The sequence below is a fragment of the Anguilla rostrata genome, chromosome 9 (assembly GCF_018555375.3).
Source record: "Anguilla rostrata isolate EN2019 chromosome 9, ASM1855537v3, whole genome shotgun sequence".
NCBI classification, from domain to species: Eukaryota; Metazoa; Chordata; class Actinopteri; order Anguilliformes; family Anguillidae; genus Anguilla; species Anguilla rostrata.
Genome location: NC_057941.1, coordinates 1,345,333 through 1,358,986, shown reverse-complemented (window position 1 = coordinate 1,358,986; position 13,654 = coordinate 1,345,333). Strand labels below are relative to the sequence as shown.

At 44.2% G+C, this 13,654-nt stretch overlaps 3 protein-coding genes across 7 annotated transcripts in view; 1 reads left to right on the top strand and 2 right to left on the bottom strand.

Annotated features, from left to right (window-relative positions):
- Positions 1-6,195, bottom strand: part of wwc1 (WW and C2 domain containing 1) — a 39,000-nt gene extending 32,805 nt beyond the window's left edge. Inside the window, exon 1 of the mRNA XM_064349424.1 lies at positions 4,993-6,195. Within this exon, the coding sequence (XP_064205494.1) occupies positions 4,993-5,111 (119 nt within the window). The 5' untranslated portion in view covers positions 5,112-6,195. The remainder of the gene's footprint in view (positions 1-4,992) is intronic.
- nop16 (NOP16 nucleolar protein homolog (yeast)) overlaps positions 1-13,654 on the bottom strand; it is a 288,906-nt gene that overhangs the window by 273,757 nt on the left and 1,495 nt on the right. The window contains exon 5 of one of the 2 annotated variants that reach the window (XM_064349696.1): positions 12,989-13,635. The exons of the other annotated variant lie outside the window; for it this stretch is intronic. Coding sequence (XP_064205766.1) covers positions 13,492-13,635 — 144 coding nt within the window. The 3' untranslated portion in view covers positions 12,989-13,491. Of the gene's footprint in view, positions 1-12,988; positions 13,636-13,654 lie in introns of those variants that run through there. 2 annotated transcript variants of the gene reach the window in all.
- arl10 (ADP-ribosylation factor-like 10) lies at positions 7,401-13,244 on the top strand. 4 transcript variants are annotated; one of them, XM_064349693.1, is made up of 4 exons: positions 7,401-7,702; positions 9,934-10,108; positions 11,071-11,246; positions 11,570-13,244. In XM_064349693.1, exons 1-4 carry the CDS (start codon positions 7,652-7,654, stop codon positions 11,735-11,737), a joined length of 570 nt encoding a protein of 189 aa, XP_064205763.1. In that variant the 5' UTR covers positions 7,401-7,651; the 3' UTR covers positions 11,738-13,244. The 4 variants fall into 4 exon arrangements, with proteins under 4 accessions (XP_064205763.1, XP_064205761.1, XP_064205762.1 ...); XM_064349691.1 differs by lacking the exon at positions 7,401-7,702 and adding an exon at positions 7,770-8,091 and having other exon boundaries at positions 9,892-10,108; XM_064349692.1 differs by lacking the exon at positions 7,401-7,702 and adding an exon at positions 7,786-8,091.

Genomic DNA, 13,654 nt, shown 5'->3' with positions numbered 1-13,654 from the left:
ACACACACTCACACACACACACACACACACACACACACACACACACACACACACACACACACACACACACACACACACACCAGGCAGGATCAGCCTGTCATTCCTGGAGTCCGGGTGACACAGTGCCAGCAGGTTTCTGGGGCAACGTGGCGCGTCTTTCCAAGAGCAGAGCTCAGGAGATCAATAACCCCCCCCTGCCCCCCCCACCCCAAAGAAGGTCCAGCCCTCACAAAGAGCGCCTGCTTTTATACACCCCTCACCCCCCAACCCCCCCACCTCAGGCCCCTCCCGCAGGCCCCCCCCCCCAGGCCTGGACAGAGCAGGCATTCCTCCCCGGATCAGCGGTAGCTCCACACAGGTCTGTTCTGCAGAGCACAGAGCGGCTGCTCTTTAATCAGCCGGGAGAGCGAATGAGCTGCTCTCTCTCTCTCTCTCTCTCTCTCTCTCTCTCTCTCTCTCTCTCTCTCTCTCTCTCTCTCTCTCTCTCCCCCTCTTCCCCTCTCTCATCTTTTAAACATCTCTCTCAATACGGAGCCTGGCCTCTCGCTTCCAGCAAAGTGTGTCCTTAATAATCTCGGTATAAATCACCTCTTGCAATGCCCCATGCGCTCACAAACATAAAAGTGAATTAAAGTTTAAACAAAGATGATCAAATTTTCTCCAAGCTGGTTTCCACTCATGCAGGCAATGCAGTCCATAGAAATCTTTCAATTTTATGAGTAAGCAATCCTGTTATTACTGAACAGTGTCTGTTATTCCTGAGCACAGTGTCTGTGATTCCTGAGCAGTGTCTGTCATTCCTGAGCAGTGTCTGTCATTCCTGAGCGCAGTGTCTGTCATTCCTGAGCACAGTGTCTGTCATTCCTGAGCACAGTGTCTGTCATTCCTGAGCAATGTGTGGAAAGCTTATTGTTCGTTGCCTGGGGCTTTCTGAACAGTGAAACTGAGCCGCTTCATTTTTCAGCCCAAACCCAAGGAGAGAGAGCGGAGACCCTCGGCTGGTTCTAAATGTACCCTGGACCCCCGGCCGCCATGTTTGTTGACGGGAGAAAGCGGGCTCATATTCCTCTCCCCCTCCTGTCGTACAGCGTCCAAACGCCGAGCCCTGTGCCACGCTCAGAGACCAACCGCTGCCCGTCCATCTCATTACCTCACCTGTGAGCCCACTGGCTCTCTCCTGTCTTTAAACGGCTGCTGTCAATCAAATCAAATATGCCAACTCCCATCAGACCCGCACCAATGCCGGCATTACCATGCACGCCATCCCAAACAAAACCTGACCTCATGTGGCACGCGGTCACGGCTTCAGTCGCCAAGACATACCTGCTAATTAGCCTGTTGAAGCAAGGCGGCGATTAAGCGACTGACAGGCAGAAGAATGTCCAGGCCCACAATGCAACGGGAAGCGATGCCGTGTGTGGAGTACAAACACGGCGCATAACTCAGCCGTGCGTCAGCCGTGAACCGAACAGCCCGTAAATTCCGCCGGTCATTATATACGGCTCGGGCTGCACGGTGCGCTCAGCTCAAGGTCCGGTAATAAAGGTGTGTTCCTCCCCTTAAACAGCAACACTGTAACGCGCGAAAGATAACATTCCATTGCGCTGACGGAATGCTAACAAATCAAATCCGCAGTTCGAATATCTGGATACGGCCAGAAAGGAATGCATCGCCTTTTTATGAGCCATAAAATTAACCTGGCCGGCTAGAATGAGGCTTCTAATGCCAAACAGATTAGATTCAATCTGACACTCGTTTCACACAGTTTACAAGAGCAGATGGAAGGCTGTACTGCTTTTAGTACAGGTTCATCTTAAGCCGACCCACAATCCCTTTTATAACTGAAATTCAGAACCATGGCGTTTCAATGGAACCCTGGGTTTGTGTTTATCACAGATGCAAATCTTTACTACGGACTGAAAGACCCAAAAGGTCCACAAATACCGAGACCTGTCACAGGCGCACTTAGCCTCTCCAAACCATCAGGCAGAGTGATCCTCATTCAAATTAGACCCAATCCGCAAACATCCCCAGTAACCAAACGCAAATTAATTTACATTTTAAACCACCATGGCTGCAAACGAAAGCTTTCTAGCTGTAAAAACGACTCGCCACATGGAAATGTATTACTCGAGGGACAGCTTTCTAGAACGTTTTAATGCTATTTACAATGGAGGGCATTCAGGTGTCCATGGTCTAAAGCAAGAAAAAGCACTAAAGAGCATCACTGTTCCCAGAGGCTACGCATAGGAGAATATTAATCTAAAATAAAAATCATTGAAGAGCAGGTTTTCTTGAATGTTTTTTTTCCCCCCAACATTTCAAGAACATCCCTTTCAGTTACGAGCAGTCTGTTATATCAGCATTAAGAGGGCACCTTAAAGGGTTAATGCAAAAATAAAGCATAAAAATCTGTTTTTCCATCATGTGGGAACTTCCGCGTTCCACTACTGATGGCTCCTGTAGTGATGCAGGAAGCCGACCTACGGATTCATTCACGGCAAAGGAAATGGTTTCAACCGAAAATAAGATTAAACATCACTTTTTGAAGAAGAATCAGGTAACACACACAACCCCCTGGAGGCATACCGCCACTGTGTAAGCCGCTTTGGAGCTACCTGAAGTGTATTTTCTTACTTCAGACGGCAAACTGCAGAACGGACTGAAATAACCCGCTGCCTTTACAGTGGTGGGTATCACACGCTTCCCTAAGTACCGTAAATATCCCTCACCGCGCGAAAAAAAAACCGTCTGGACCAACTGAAAACATAGACCCGAAAGTGAATGATATTTCAACATTTTAAGCACGAAACATTAAGAGGGAAACTAAGAGCGTATAAAAAATGAGTAATGATGTCAACTCATTAGTTAGGCTAACATACGCGCAAGCAGAACTGTAAAATAGTGTTCGAGGCCCCCATGTCCTCTGAGGTACGGCTTAATGAATAACTGTGCGCGTGCACCTGCACCCTGCATTCCCGTTACTTAAGAAACTACATTTCACAGAAGGGTCCACAGAGCGCGTCAAATTCTGGTGTTTGTTCCGTCTAATATTTTACGCATAAATAGACGGGAGGCAATGGAATTGGAATTAGTTATTGTCCAGAGCCACTGTAATCTTCACTTCACATCGAGCGCAGCCCGGCAATGGGACACCATGTTCTCAGCACTGGATAATGGAGAGGGAAAGAGATATCACCAAGATGTAGATTCATTGACTGTAGCCAGGTAATTTAATACCCCCTTTTTTATACGTTAGCAGAACAAATCCCAAGACTCACTTATCGCCACACCAACCAACACCACACTGTCTGAAGTCAAACAATTTTGTTAATGTAAATCATATTTCATTATAAAATGCATGTCTGTGTTTTGCTCTTCCATTGATCCAAACCCCACTAAATTCACACTGCTACGCAAATTTAATAGAAGTTCTTAGGTTAAATCTGAGTCCATACCGGGCCAGACCATAATATAACAGCGTGCTCGCTGTTGTCACATATCAGTCCCTAGTCCCCCTGACAGGGCCTTGTGAGAGAACACACTTTGACCCTCGGGAGCCGTTAAAGGGATTTTAAATCAATATCGGTCTTTGACTTATCGGGCCTCGCGCTCAGGCACAACGCATTTAATTCGTCTCTCTCCAGATACACGGGGAGGAATGTGTTCTTTTGTTTACAACTTCTCCCCTCCTCGTATCCTGGAAACAAAGCAGGCATTTTGCATTTTCACCGGGCCAAAAAAAAGGTGTCCTCCTTTATATCCTCCTTGTCCGTAGCCATGTACTGTGTTGGCAAGCCAACTAATGTAGCCTAAATGAAATAAGACGCACATTGATAGCATTCCTGCCCGGGCTTTAAGACTTTCCAGCATGACATTTCTCAAGGAATCTTACCCTAAGCCAACAGACCCTGGAACTCACTAATGATCTTAAGAATTCCAGATCTAAGCTATTAAACAGATTTTGTCTCAAAGTCCCTTGAGCTCACGGTTATTGGAGAATGGCACAAGTGCTTCAATGAATATACATTTCAATACAAACACTAAATACGGATCTCATTAGTGGAATTTCTCCGCACATCAAACACGAAAGCTTACCAAGGTTGTCCTCAAAGGCCAGCAGCACCAAATCTTATGACCAGTAAATAGGCTACGACTGTTTTAAACTAACTGTATTGCTCACAATGACTCGCAGTTTTCAACGGCAGCCGTTCTGAGATCTGACGCAAAATGGGATGAAAAACAAGACACTGCAGTGTTTTTTAAAAATTAAAAAATACAATAAAATAACAGGATGTTATAATATTATTCAAACAGTGGGCGATGACGCATTTGTCTTTACATTTTCACAAACATTCCATTTGAACTCCCTTGTGTTGTTTGTGACCATGTGTGGCGTGTCATTACAAACACAAATGTTTGAGCTTCTAAATTCAAACAAAGGGCCTAGAGGATGCATTTTCTGCCGACATTTTTCTCTCTACACCAACTGCTTTCATAATATAACAAGAATTTGCGCCATTTTTCCCCATTATGAATTCCGCTTGTCACGCAAGACTAAGTGGCTTGGTCACCAAGGAGCTACCTGGTCACATATTTTACGTTGCAGAAACCATGTGATGTAGAGAAGTGTCTTGATCCGTATGTGAGTTTCAGACAGGAGTGCAAATCTCCACAGAAAAACACGTACAACCTTAAGTCCATACTTAAAACCACTATGGCTCGTGTGTGGTATCAAATAATCAGAGATAAAAACGGGAGGAAAACACTGGGCAGCGGTTGAAAACAGCGGTTGTATAAATTTAAAGTTTACAAATTTAAAACCTATTTTAAATGACAAATAGCCTAACTTCACTGAACAAGTTAATTACATTACAGGCATTTTTAGGCCGAAACGGTTGTTCAGTCACTTGGTAAACAACATTAGGATACAGCGCTGCTTTGGGGCGCAAGCGTCCAAACGCCACCAAATATTGAGTTGTGCTACCATACCTGTCTCTTGGGTCAATCCAGCTTGTTGTGTGATTGATGTGGTCAATGTAATAGACCTTCCCGTCAAAATCCAGGGCTTCCTCCCAGCCCTCTGGCAATGGTAACTCCGTCCTTGGCATGTCAAACAAGTCTCCATGTAAAAAATTCCTGTGCGTCTTCTAAACCATACTAAAGGTGAACCATGCACAATATGCAATCTCTGGCATACTGCACAGTACAAAATTAATCACCACGTTACGCGTATAATTAATTCCGAACACTAAAGAGAGCTCGTTTTACATCGTGATTCATAACGAATCTTCTGCAGGTTATAGCATAGCTAGGTAACGCTGAAGTCGCGATTTGAAACAGTGCGCTCCGCACAAACATTGTTCCTTGTATGAACTAAGTTTTGAATGGGAATGCGCAGCTTATAGTTATATCCATTAAGCCCCCGTGTCTCATGATGTAGTTTTGCTCGTTCATAACTTAATTTGCTGGTAAAAGCTTGTAAATTGTCGTAACGTTGTACGGAGAGCGACTTTACTGGCTAACGTTACTGCTACTACAAGTGCGATCCACGCATTGCTTGACTATGGCAAGCCAGTCCGCGCCTTGCAGTTATTTAAGCACATATAATTCCCGTTCGCTGCAAGTACTGCACAACGTTATTTCACTAAATTGAACGAAGACAAAAACTTCAATAACCGGCCAGCAAACATTATCTAACTTTTCAACGCGGGTTGTGCATACAGCTAGCCAGCACTAGCAGTTTGCCGTTTTGGATATACCGCCCAACTGCCGACCATATTTCTAGTAGCAGTCCAACCGATAGCACTTTGGAAAATACCTCATCCAACGAGCAACGCGTCCTCTAACGAGAAAAACAACTTTTGTTTGAAAAAAATGCAGTTCTTTTTCAGCGAATGCTAGCAAGAAAGCTAACGTTAGTTCTCGTTCACACTACCCTCCATGTTTAGCTATGCAAGCGGACTAGCTAGCTGGATATCATGCCTTTTCCTTTACAACATTCCTCAATTCTCAAACGCGTCGTTTGTATACTTATTCCTCTCCGAAATTATATCTTCCCTTTTACACCAGTTTATCCTTTCAAAAGTTTGTTATTTTATTCGAAAATTGTTTCATTTTCCTTAAAGGGCCAGTATCTCCCTCTTCAAGAGTGCTGGTTGTTTCGGTCGTGATGCTCCTAGTTGAATTACGTCATCCAGGTAATTACCGTAGTTCTCCAAATAAGTGCTTGCACTGTAATTACTAGAAGACAGGTGTACGTAAAACGGTAATTATCAGATCATTGAAAATTAATTGCATGCAGTTTCATTTTAATTCAATTCTATGTTTGCCAGTTGCCTATTTTATACTTCTTTTATGATGGCACTCGAGATTGCAACGGTGTTTAAAAGACTGTAGCCCCTAACCTACCACTGTTGCATTCTAGCACCAATTAACCGCCGATATCTGAAGACGCTTTGCAGAAATGAATACGCGCAATGCAAAAGTACTGACTACACATTTGATTACAATTCCCCATTATACAAATCTGTCACATTTTATTGTCACGTTTACAGTAGGCCGGCAGAACATGACGCTTTTGTCCCGACTGCGTGCATTTCAGAAGCAGAGAGCGCCCTCCCATGGACAGAAACTTTACTGAAGGTCATTCCATGTTGGCGCTTACTTGCTCTTCATTGTTTAATGTCGCGCTGGTGTTATGGCATTTGACAGTACAGTAGGCTATATGCACACTTGTCATGTATTTTGAGTTTTGTGTTTTCCCGCTATTTAGACACGGCAAATCTATTCGATTATGTGATATGGGAAACGATTCATTAACGCAATAATCCCACCCAGGACTGACAGAAGGTGGAGCGGAAAAGGGTGTAGTGTGGTTACGGTCTCCAAACGGTTAGGACGCTTAGAGGGGACTGGGAGAATGCTTCCACATCTATTCGGTTATATTTTTTGGGCAACCTTTCGTTGTAAACTTTAAAATCTATCCTCATTGGTTTGACGTTAATGCTTTATTTCTTTGTTTTATTTACATATGCAACACGTTATGTTTTATATGTTTACCAGCCATAGTTTTTAACTGCTGTTGAGCAACAGTTTGGACAACATTATTATGATTCATGCATATGATCTTTTTATTTTGTTCAACTCATATTTTCAAAAAATTATTTCATGCATATTTTCGGTGCATTCTTCATATTTGTCTTACATGTTTATGCCTCCCAATTGGGGAATGCAATAACAAAAAGAAAACATTTGGCCGCAAAAATAAATAAATAAATAAATTGGTGCTACTGCTCCTGAACAAGGTAGTGGTTTCTGTGTAAGATCAGTCGTCAGCATTTAATCGGGACTTCTGAATCATTACGTAAATCATGCCCAAAAAGTGGGCTAATTATTTTCCAGATCAGTGTTCTAAAAATGCTGTTCACAGCGGCTTCTGTTTTGGGAGAAGACGCATTACAGTTGGGGATATATTAAAGTGGATTATGTTTAGATTTTATACAGCGATTTCGGTGTTTTTCTGTTCTGATTTTTATTCTGTAGGGCTAGAAGGGTGTATTTATTCTAAGTACGTTGGAATCCAGTAGTTTGTTTGAATGAATTCTTTTAATTCCGGAAATCTAACCAAAGGTAGGCTATTATTCGGCAGATGGATGTTCCAAGAATGCTGCATACTGCGGCTACTGTTTTCCGCGAACAGGTAAGGGGAGGCGACGTGTTACTTTGCCTTCTGTGCGATTAAATTTCACCTCGGGTTCACAGACCTGTCGAGTGCCTGTCCCGCCCTTCCAGAGGCATGCACTGTACCGGGTGAAGCCAAAGGGGAGTTTTTTTTTTTTTTTTACACAAACAGGATTTGATCACGTGAACTAGCTTTCTCCTCCAATACTGGAAACTGTTTTTGTCGTCTCGCCAGCACGGTTACATGCTTCTGGTTACCGGCGGTGACACATGGTTCTGCTTCGGCACATATCCATCGCTCTGACCGCCGCGGTGGCTGCTCTCGGCTCGGCTCTATTCATCGCCTTGAATTATTTCTACAGAAGGCGAGTATGGTCACCCGAGACGGACTATTGCGTGATCAAGGAGGTGAGCGATTGCCGTCACTGAATTGATGCACACTCGCAGCAAATCCACTATGTCAACGTTTTAGTGCCAAATATGCCGTCGGAGACAGTTTCAGGAAGACATATGTTTGTGTTCAAGCCAACGTTTGTGTCTGACGCAGATTTCTTTAGATTTTTTAGATTCAATAGTTGTTCTTGATCTTGTGTGAAGGTAAGACCGAAAAACAGGCTAGCTTTTTGCTTGGTCACAATTTACACCGTAGAATATTTTTTTAAATGAACTACAGTATACTTTGTTGGACAAAAGCAGGAGTCCTGCAAGCACTTTTGTAACGGTAAATTTATGTTCACAAAATTGTCACAAGACCATCGCTGAAATGAAAGTGAAATGGTATGGAAGCAACAGTGGATAAGATATTCATTTAGGCTGGATGTGTTTTTATTTCGTAACAAACAAGTGGTAACGGCTAAACGTGGAGGCATTCTCTTTCTGCTTCTGTTTTCTGGTCGTGTTAGATTAGATAGCAGGAAATGCTGATCAACACGAAAAAAGTAGGCTTTCGTCATTTTGCAATTCACATGAGGATGTGGCATGCGAGTATACACCTAAAAAAACGTTCGCTCAAAATGGAGACCCAGATAAATTGTTGTTCTTTCAAAATGGTATAGTCATTAAATGATTTCACAGAGGTTCTCTAAACGTACATTAAATTCCGTGAGAATAGTTTTTTTAAAAACAGAATCAATAGACAGACCAGACTAATGAGCAAATTCCAGCATATCTATATTTCAATCCTACCATGCACTTAAATGGCAGTTAAATATAGCAGTATTCTTTCAAAAAATATCACAAGTAATCCAGACAGCACAGCCTTCATCAGTCTTTTTTCATCAGGCCTTCTTGACTTATTATCAAACAGCAAAAAAAGAAAAAATCATAATTTAAGGGGCCGAGTTAAGATCTGAAACACATGACTTCCACAGAATTTATGGAAATGAATTCCTTGAACAGTGGCAGCTTCTTCCAGCAGCATATGGACTAATGCATTAATCTGATGTGTCCCTGTGTGCGTGTGCATTTAATTTGGAGAATTAAAAAAACTCATTTACCCAAGAGCACCAAATAAACAGTAATCCCAGAATACAACTTCTAAGCATATAGTTTTCTCCCTTTTATTTTGAGGGAACACGGCGTGCCAAAATCAAACTGTTTGCCGGGACACTTTCACCCCATGCCCCCCCCCCCAACCCTCCCCCCCTCCCTCCTCCCCTGAAGGACTCCACTTTAAGGACAGGCTTTATTTCCAGGGGGAATTTCCTTATTACTAAAGTTTTAGTGCTGGTTTATCATCAACCTAGACAGTTTTTGTCTGGCAGGATATTTTAAGTGTTCAGCAATGTTTCTCTGAAGACCTACCAGCTTTACAATAGCAGGTATAGTGCATTTAGGGGTTAAACTTTACAATAGCAGGTATAGTGCATTTAGGGGTTAAACTTTACAATAGCAGGTATAGTGCATTTAGGGGTTAAACTTTACAATAGCAGGTATAGTGCATTTAGGGGTTAAACTTTACAATAGCAGGTATAGCGCATTTAGGGGTTAAACTTTACAATACCAGGTATAGTGCATTTAGGGGTTAAACTTTACAATAGCAGGTATAGTGCATTTAGGGGTTAAACTTTACAATAGCAGGTATAGTGTATTTAGGGGTTAAACTTTACAATAGCAGGTATATCGCATTTAGGGGTTAAGCTTTACAATAGCATAGTGCTGGGCAGGAGGCGATGTTGGCGGACGGTTTGGTGTGTGTGTGTTGGGCAGGAGGCGATGTTAGCGGACGGTTCACTGTGCATGTTTTGGCAGGAGGACGAGGAGCGCAGGGAGAAGCAGGTTCTGGTGCTGGGTCTGGACGGCGCGGGGAAGAGCAGCATGCTGCAGGGCCTGACAGGAAGTGGAACCCGGCGGCGGTGCCGGCCGACCCGCGGCTTTAACTTCATGAGCCTGAACACGCCGGCCTGCCAGCTGGACTTCCTGGAGAGTGAGTACAGCCCTCTGACCGCATAGAGTACAGCCCTCTGCCCCTGTAGAGTACAGCCCTCTGCCTGTATAGAGTACAGCCCGTAGAGTACAGCCCTCTGCCCCTGTAGAGTACAGCCCTCTGCCCATATAGAGTACAGCCCTCTGCCCCTGTAGAGTACAGCCCGTAGAGTACAGCCCTTCTGCCCCTGTAGAGTACAGCCCTCTGCCCGCATAGAGTACAGCCCTCTGCCCCTGTAGAGTACAGCCCTCTGCCCCGTAGAGTACAGCCTGTAGAGTACAGCCCTCTGCCCATATAGAGTACAGCCCTCTGCCCCTGTAGAGTACAGCCCTCTGCCTGTGTAGAGTACAGCCCTCTGCCCCTGTAGAGTACAGCCCTCTGCCTGTGTAGAGTACAGCCCTCTGCCTGTATAGAGTACAGCCCTCTGCCCCTGTAGAGTACAGCCCTCTGCCCCTGTAGAGTACAGCCCTCTGCCCATATAGAGTACAGCCCTCTGCCCCTGTAGAGTACAGCCCTCTGCCCCTGTAGAGTACAGCCTGTAGAGTACAGCCCTCTGCCTGTGTAGAGTACAGCCCTCTGCCCCTGTAGAGTACAGCCTGTAGAGTACAGCCCTCTGCCTCTGTAGAGTACAGCCCTCTGCCCGTGTAGAGTACAGCCCTCTGCCCATGTAGAGTTTAGCCCTCTGCCCATGTAGAGTCCGTTTCTCCTGGATGCCATATTACCATTCTATTAATATTTTATATTTCAATTAATATTTCAGCGAACGACTTCCTGACTAAATTATATCGATGCAGATAGATCCTCCGCCCCCTCCCCTCCCCCTTCCTGCCCCCCCACCAGCCCTGTGCTGTATTCAGCCGTGTTCAGACCCGAATGCTGTTGCGTGTTCTGTGGAAGGTCATTTTGACAGTGGCAGTGACCGGGGGGCGGGGCATGGGTGGTGCTGTGTGTTCCGTTGCTAGTTGGAGGTGGCGAGGACCTGCGCAGGTACTGGGCGGAGTACCTGAGGAGGACGCACGTCCTGGTGTACGTGGTGGACTCCTCCGACAGGCGGCGCCTCCCGCTGGCCAAGGACGAGCTCCATCGCCTCCTCCGGGCCGAAGGGCAGCTGCCTGTGCTCGTCCTGGGAAACAAGCAGGTGAGGTGCACCGTCAGGGGTCTATCACATACCTGACGCTATTATGGAGGAGCATAACAGGACTGAGATGGATTCACGGATGGATGGATGAATGGATGTATGGATGATGGATGAATGGATGGATGGATGAATGAATGGATGGATGAACAAATCAATGGCTGCATGGATGAATGGATGGATGACAGATGGATGGATACATGAATCGATGGATGAATGGACGGAGGAATGCATGGATGAATGGACGGAGGGATGAATTAATCGATGGGTGAGTGAATGGATGAATGGCTTGTGAAGCCTTGCCCTGCCGTGTGGTGCTCCCCCAGGACAAGCCCGACGCGGTGAGCGTGCCGGAGCTCCGTGAGGCCCTCTCCCTGGGGGGGGTCGGGGGCGAGAGGAGGCTGTACCTGATGGGGGCTCAGCTGGGCGCTGACGGGTTCCACGCCCCCTGCAGCCTGCAGGCCGTCCAGGACCTGCTCCTGCAGCTGGTGTGAGAGCCAACGCAGGACGAGAGGAAGAGAAGCGAGGGGAGAAGATAAGCGATTAGGAAGAGCCCCAGGGCCCCCCATGCAGTCCGGGGTTTGGGGGAGGGGCGTTTAAATCCTCACGACTGAGGATTGTAGATGAGCGTAGATGAGTGACCTCCCTCTGCAGGACACTTAAAACTGGAACTACAAGGCCGGCCGATGGCAGGCTCAAACTGGAGGAAGGTTTCGCGTCATTGTTTCCAGGAATAACCAACAAAAACCTACGGCATAATAGCAACACAGGGACAATATTACGCATTATTTGAAGAGTATACGCATGCAAAAGATTCGTTATATTGTAGCATAGATTTTTAAAGACAGAGCTTTTTTAAATCTCTAATTGAACCCTTTCAATTTTAAGTTTTAATTGTAAATAAGACTCCAGTGAAAATGTAGCAGTTTGACTGAAAGCAAAGCCATTCCTTAAGAATAGGTGTGCATTACGAATGTTCTGTGGAGATGAAAAAGGAAATATATGCTCAGACATAATTTATTAATCAGTGGTACGATTTGCAGGGCAATGAATTGATTATTCAGAAAATATTTCTGACGTTTTTGTGCAATAGATGCATTGGAACTCAATAATCAGTGTTTACTTGGCTATGGTATTGAATGACCCGCCCTGAAAAATAGATTTTAGTGTTGTGTAACATTATCGGGATGCGTATTTTTGAGTGTTACTCAACACAAGTTTTCTTATTTCTGTATAATTTACAAAGTGATGTATTTAGGACACTAACTAGAATCACGCTACTCTTGAGTTAAGAATTTAGTTGCCAATTTGAATTGATAACTTATTTCTATACTGTGATACTTGTGCCTCAGTGTCAAAGCAGAGATGTGTAATATATTATAAGAAAACATTTTGAATGTCGAAAATGTAGTTTTCCTATTGAAATGAAAATAAATATATGTACTACATTTTAGTTTGTAAAATGAAAAACATGTAGTGTCTTATAAATGTAATTCAAGATGTAGATTTTATATTAATGACTGTGTAAATTCCCGCCTTGTACATACTTTATGATTGTTGAATTGAGTAGTAAACTGATTTAGCAGAGTGCCACGATAGTTTAATCCGTGTGAATGTTCCTGTGAAATACAGATCTGTCGCTGTCTCTTAAACTGAAGTGCAGCGCTTTCAGATTTTTGGTATTTTGTGCTTTGAGTTTGTCACATGCAGCCACTCTGCTGGAATGAACTGAAATGCTGTCATGGTGACAGTTTGTGTCGCGTTGGTTTTATTCTGCACAGCATTACAGCAAATGCCACAGAAAGCGGGATACTGACCTTACATTTTTTGTAGTCACAAAGGAAACACTGATCAGACGACTGATTGATGGTGAAAAATGTATTTTAAAATTAAATGTCAGTATTGTTGGTGTACATGTGAATTTCATGTAAATGTACTTTGAGCTTTGCATCGAAATTGTATTCACAGAAGAATAAAAACAAAACAATACTCCTTTGAAAATGATGGGGGGGGGGGGGGTGAAATCTGTCCAGCTTTTTCTTAAAGAGTATAACCATTTAAAAAAACAAGAATAAAATATACTTGTCCATTCTAAAAATAATAATTAAAAAATTATTTAAAGGTACTCATTATCCACAGATAAGCAAACACTGTTTCTCCCAGTATAAGCAATCAATGCCTTGAACCAGAGTCCAGAGATTTATTTCCAGAACATTCTTCCAGAATCGTGTAGGTCCTTGTTGGAGGTCTACGAGGAGTCCATTTTCTGAGCTTTGACAGACTCCATAAAGGCCGAGTACTGGTCGGGATGAAAGCTTCTGTACCGCTCCACTTTCCTCCTGATCTGCTTCGGTGTGTCCTGGTAATAGTTCTTCTCATCTCTGGCCATGGCCTGCAAGGACGCAGAAACG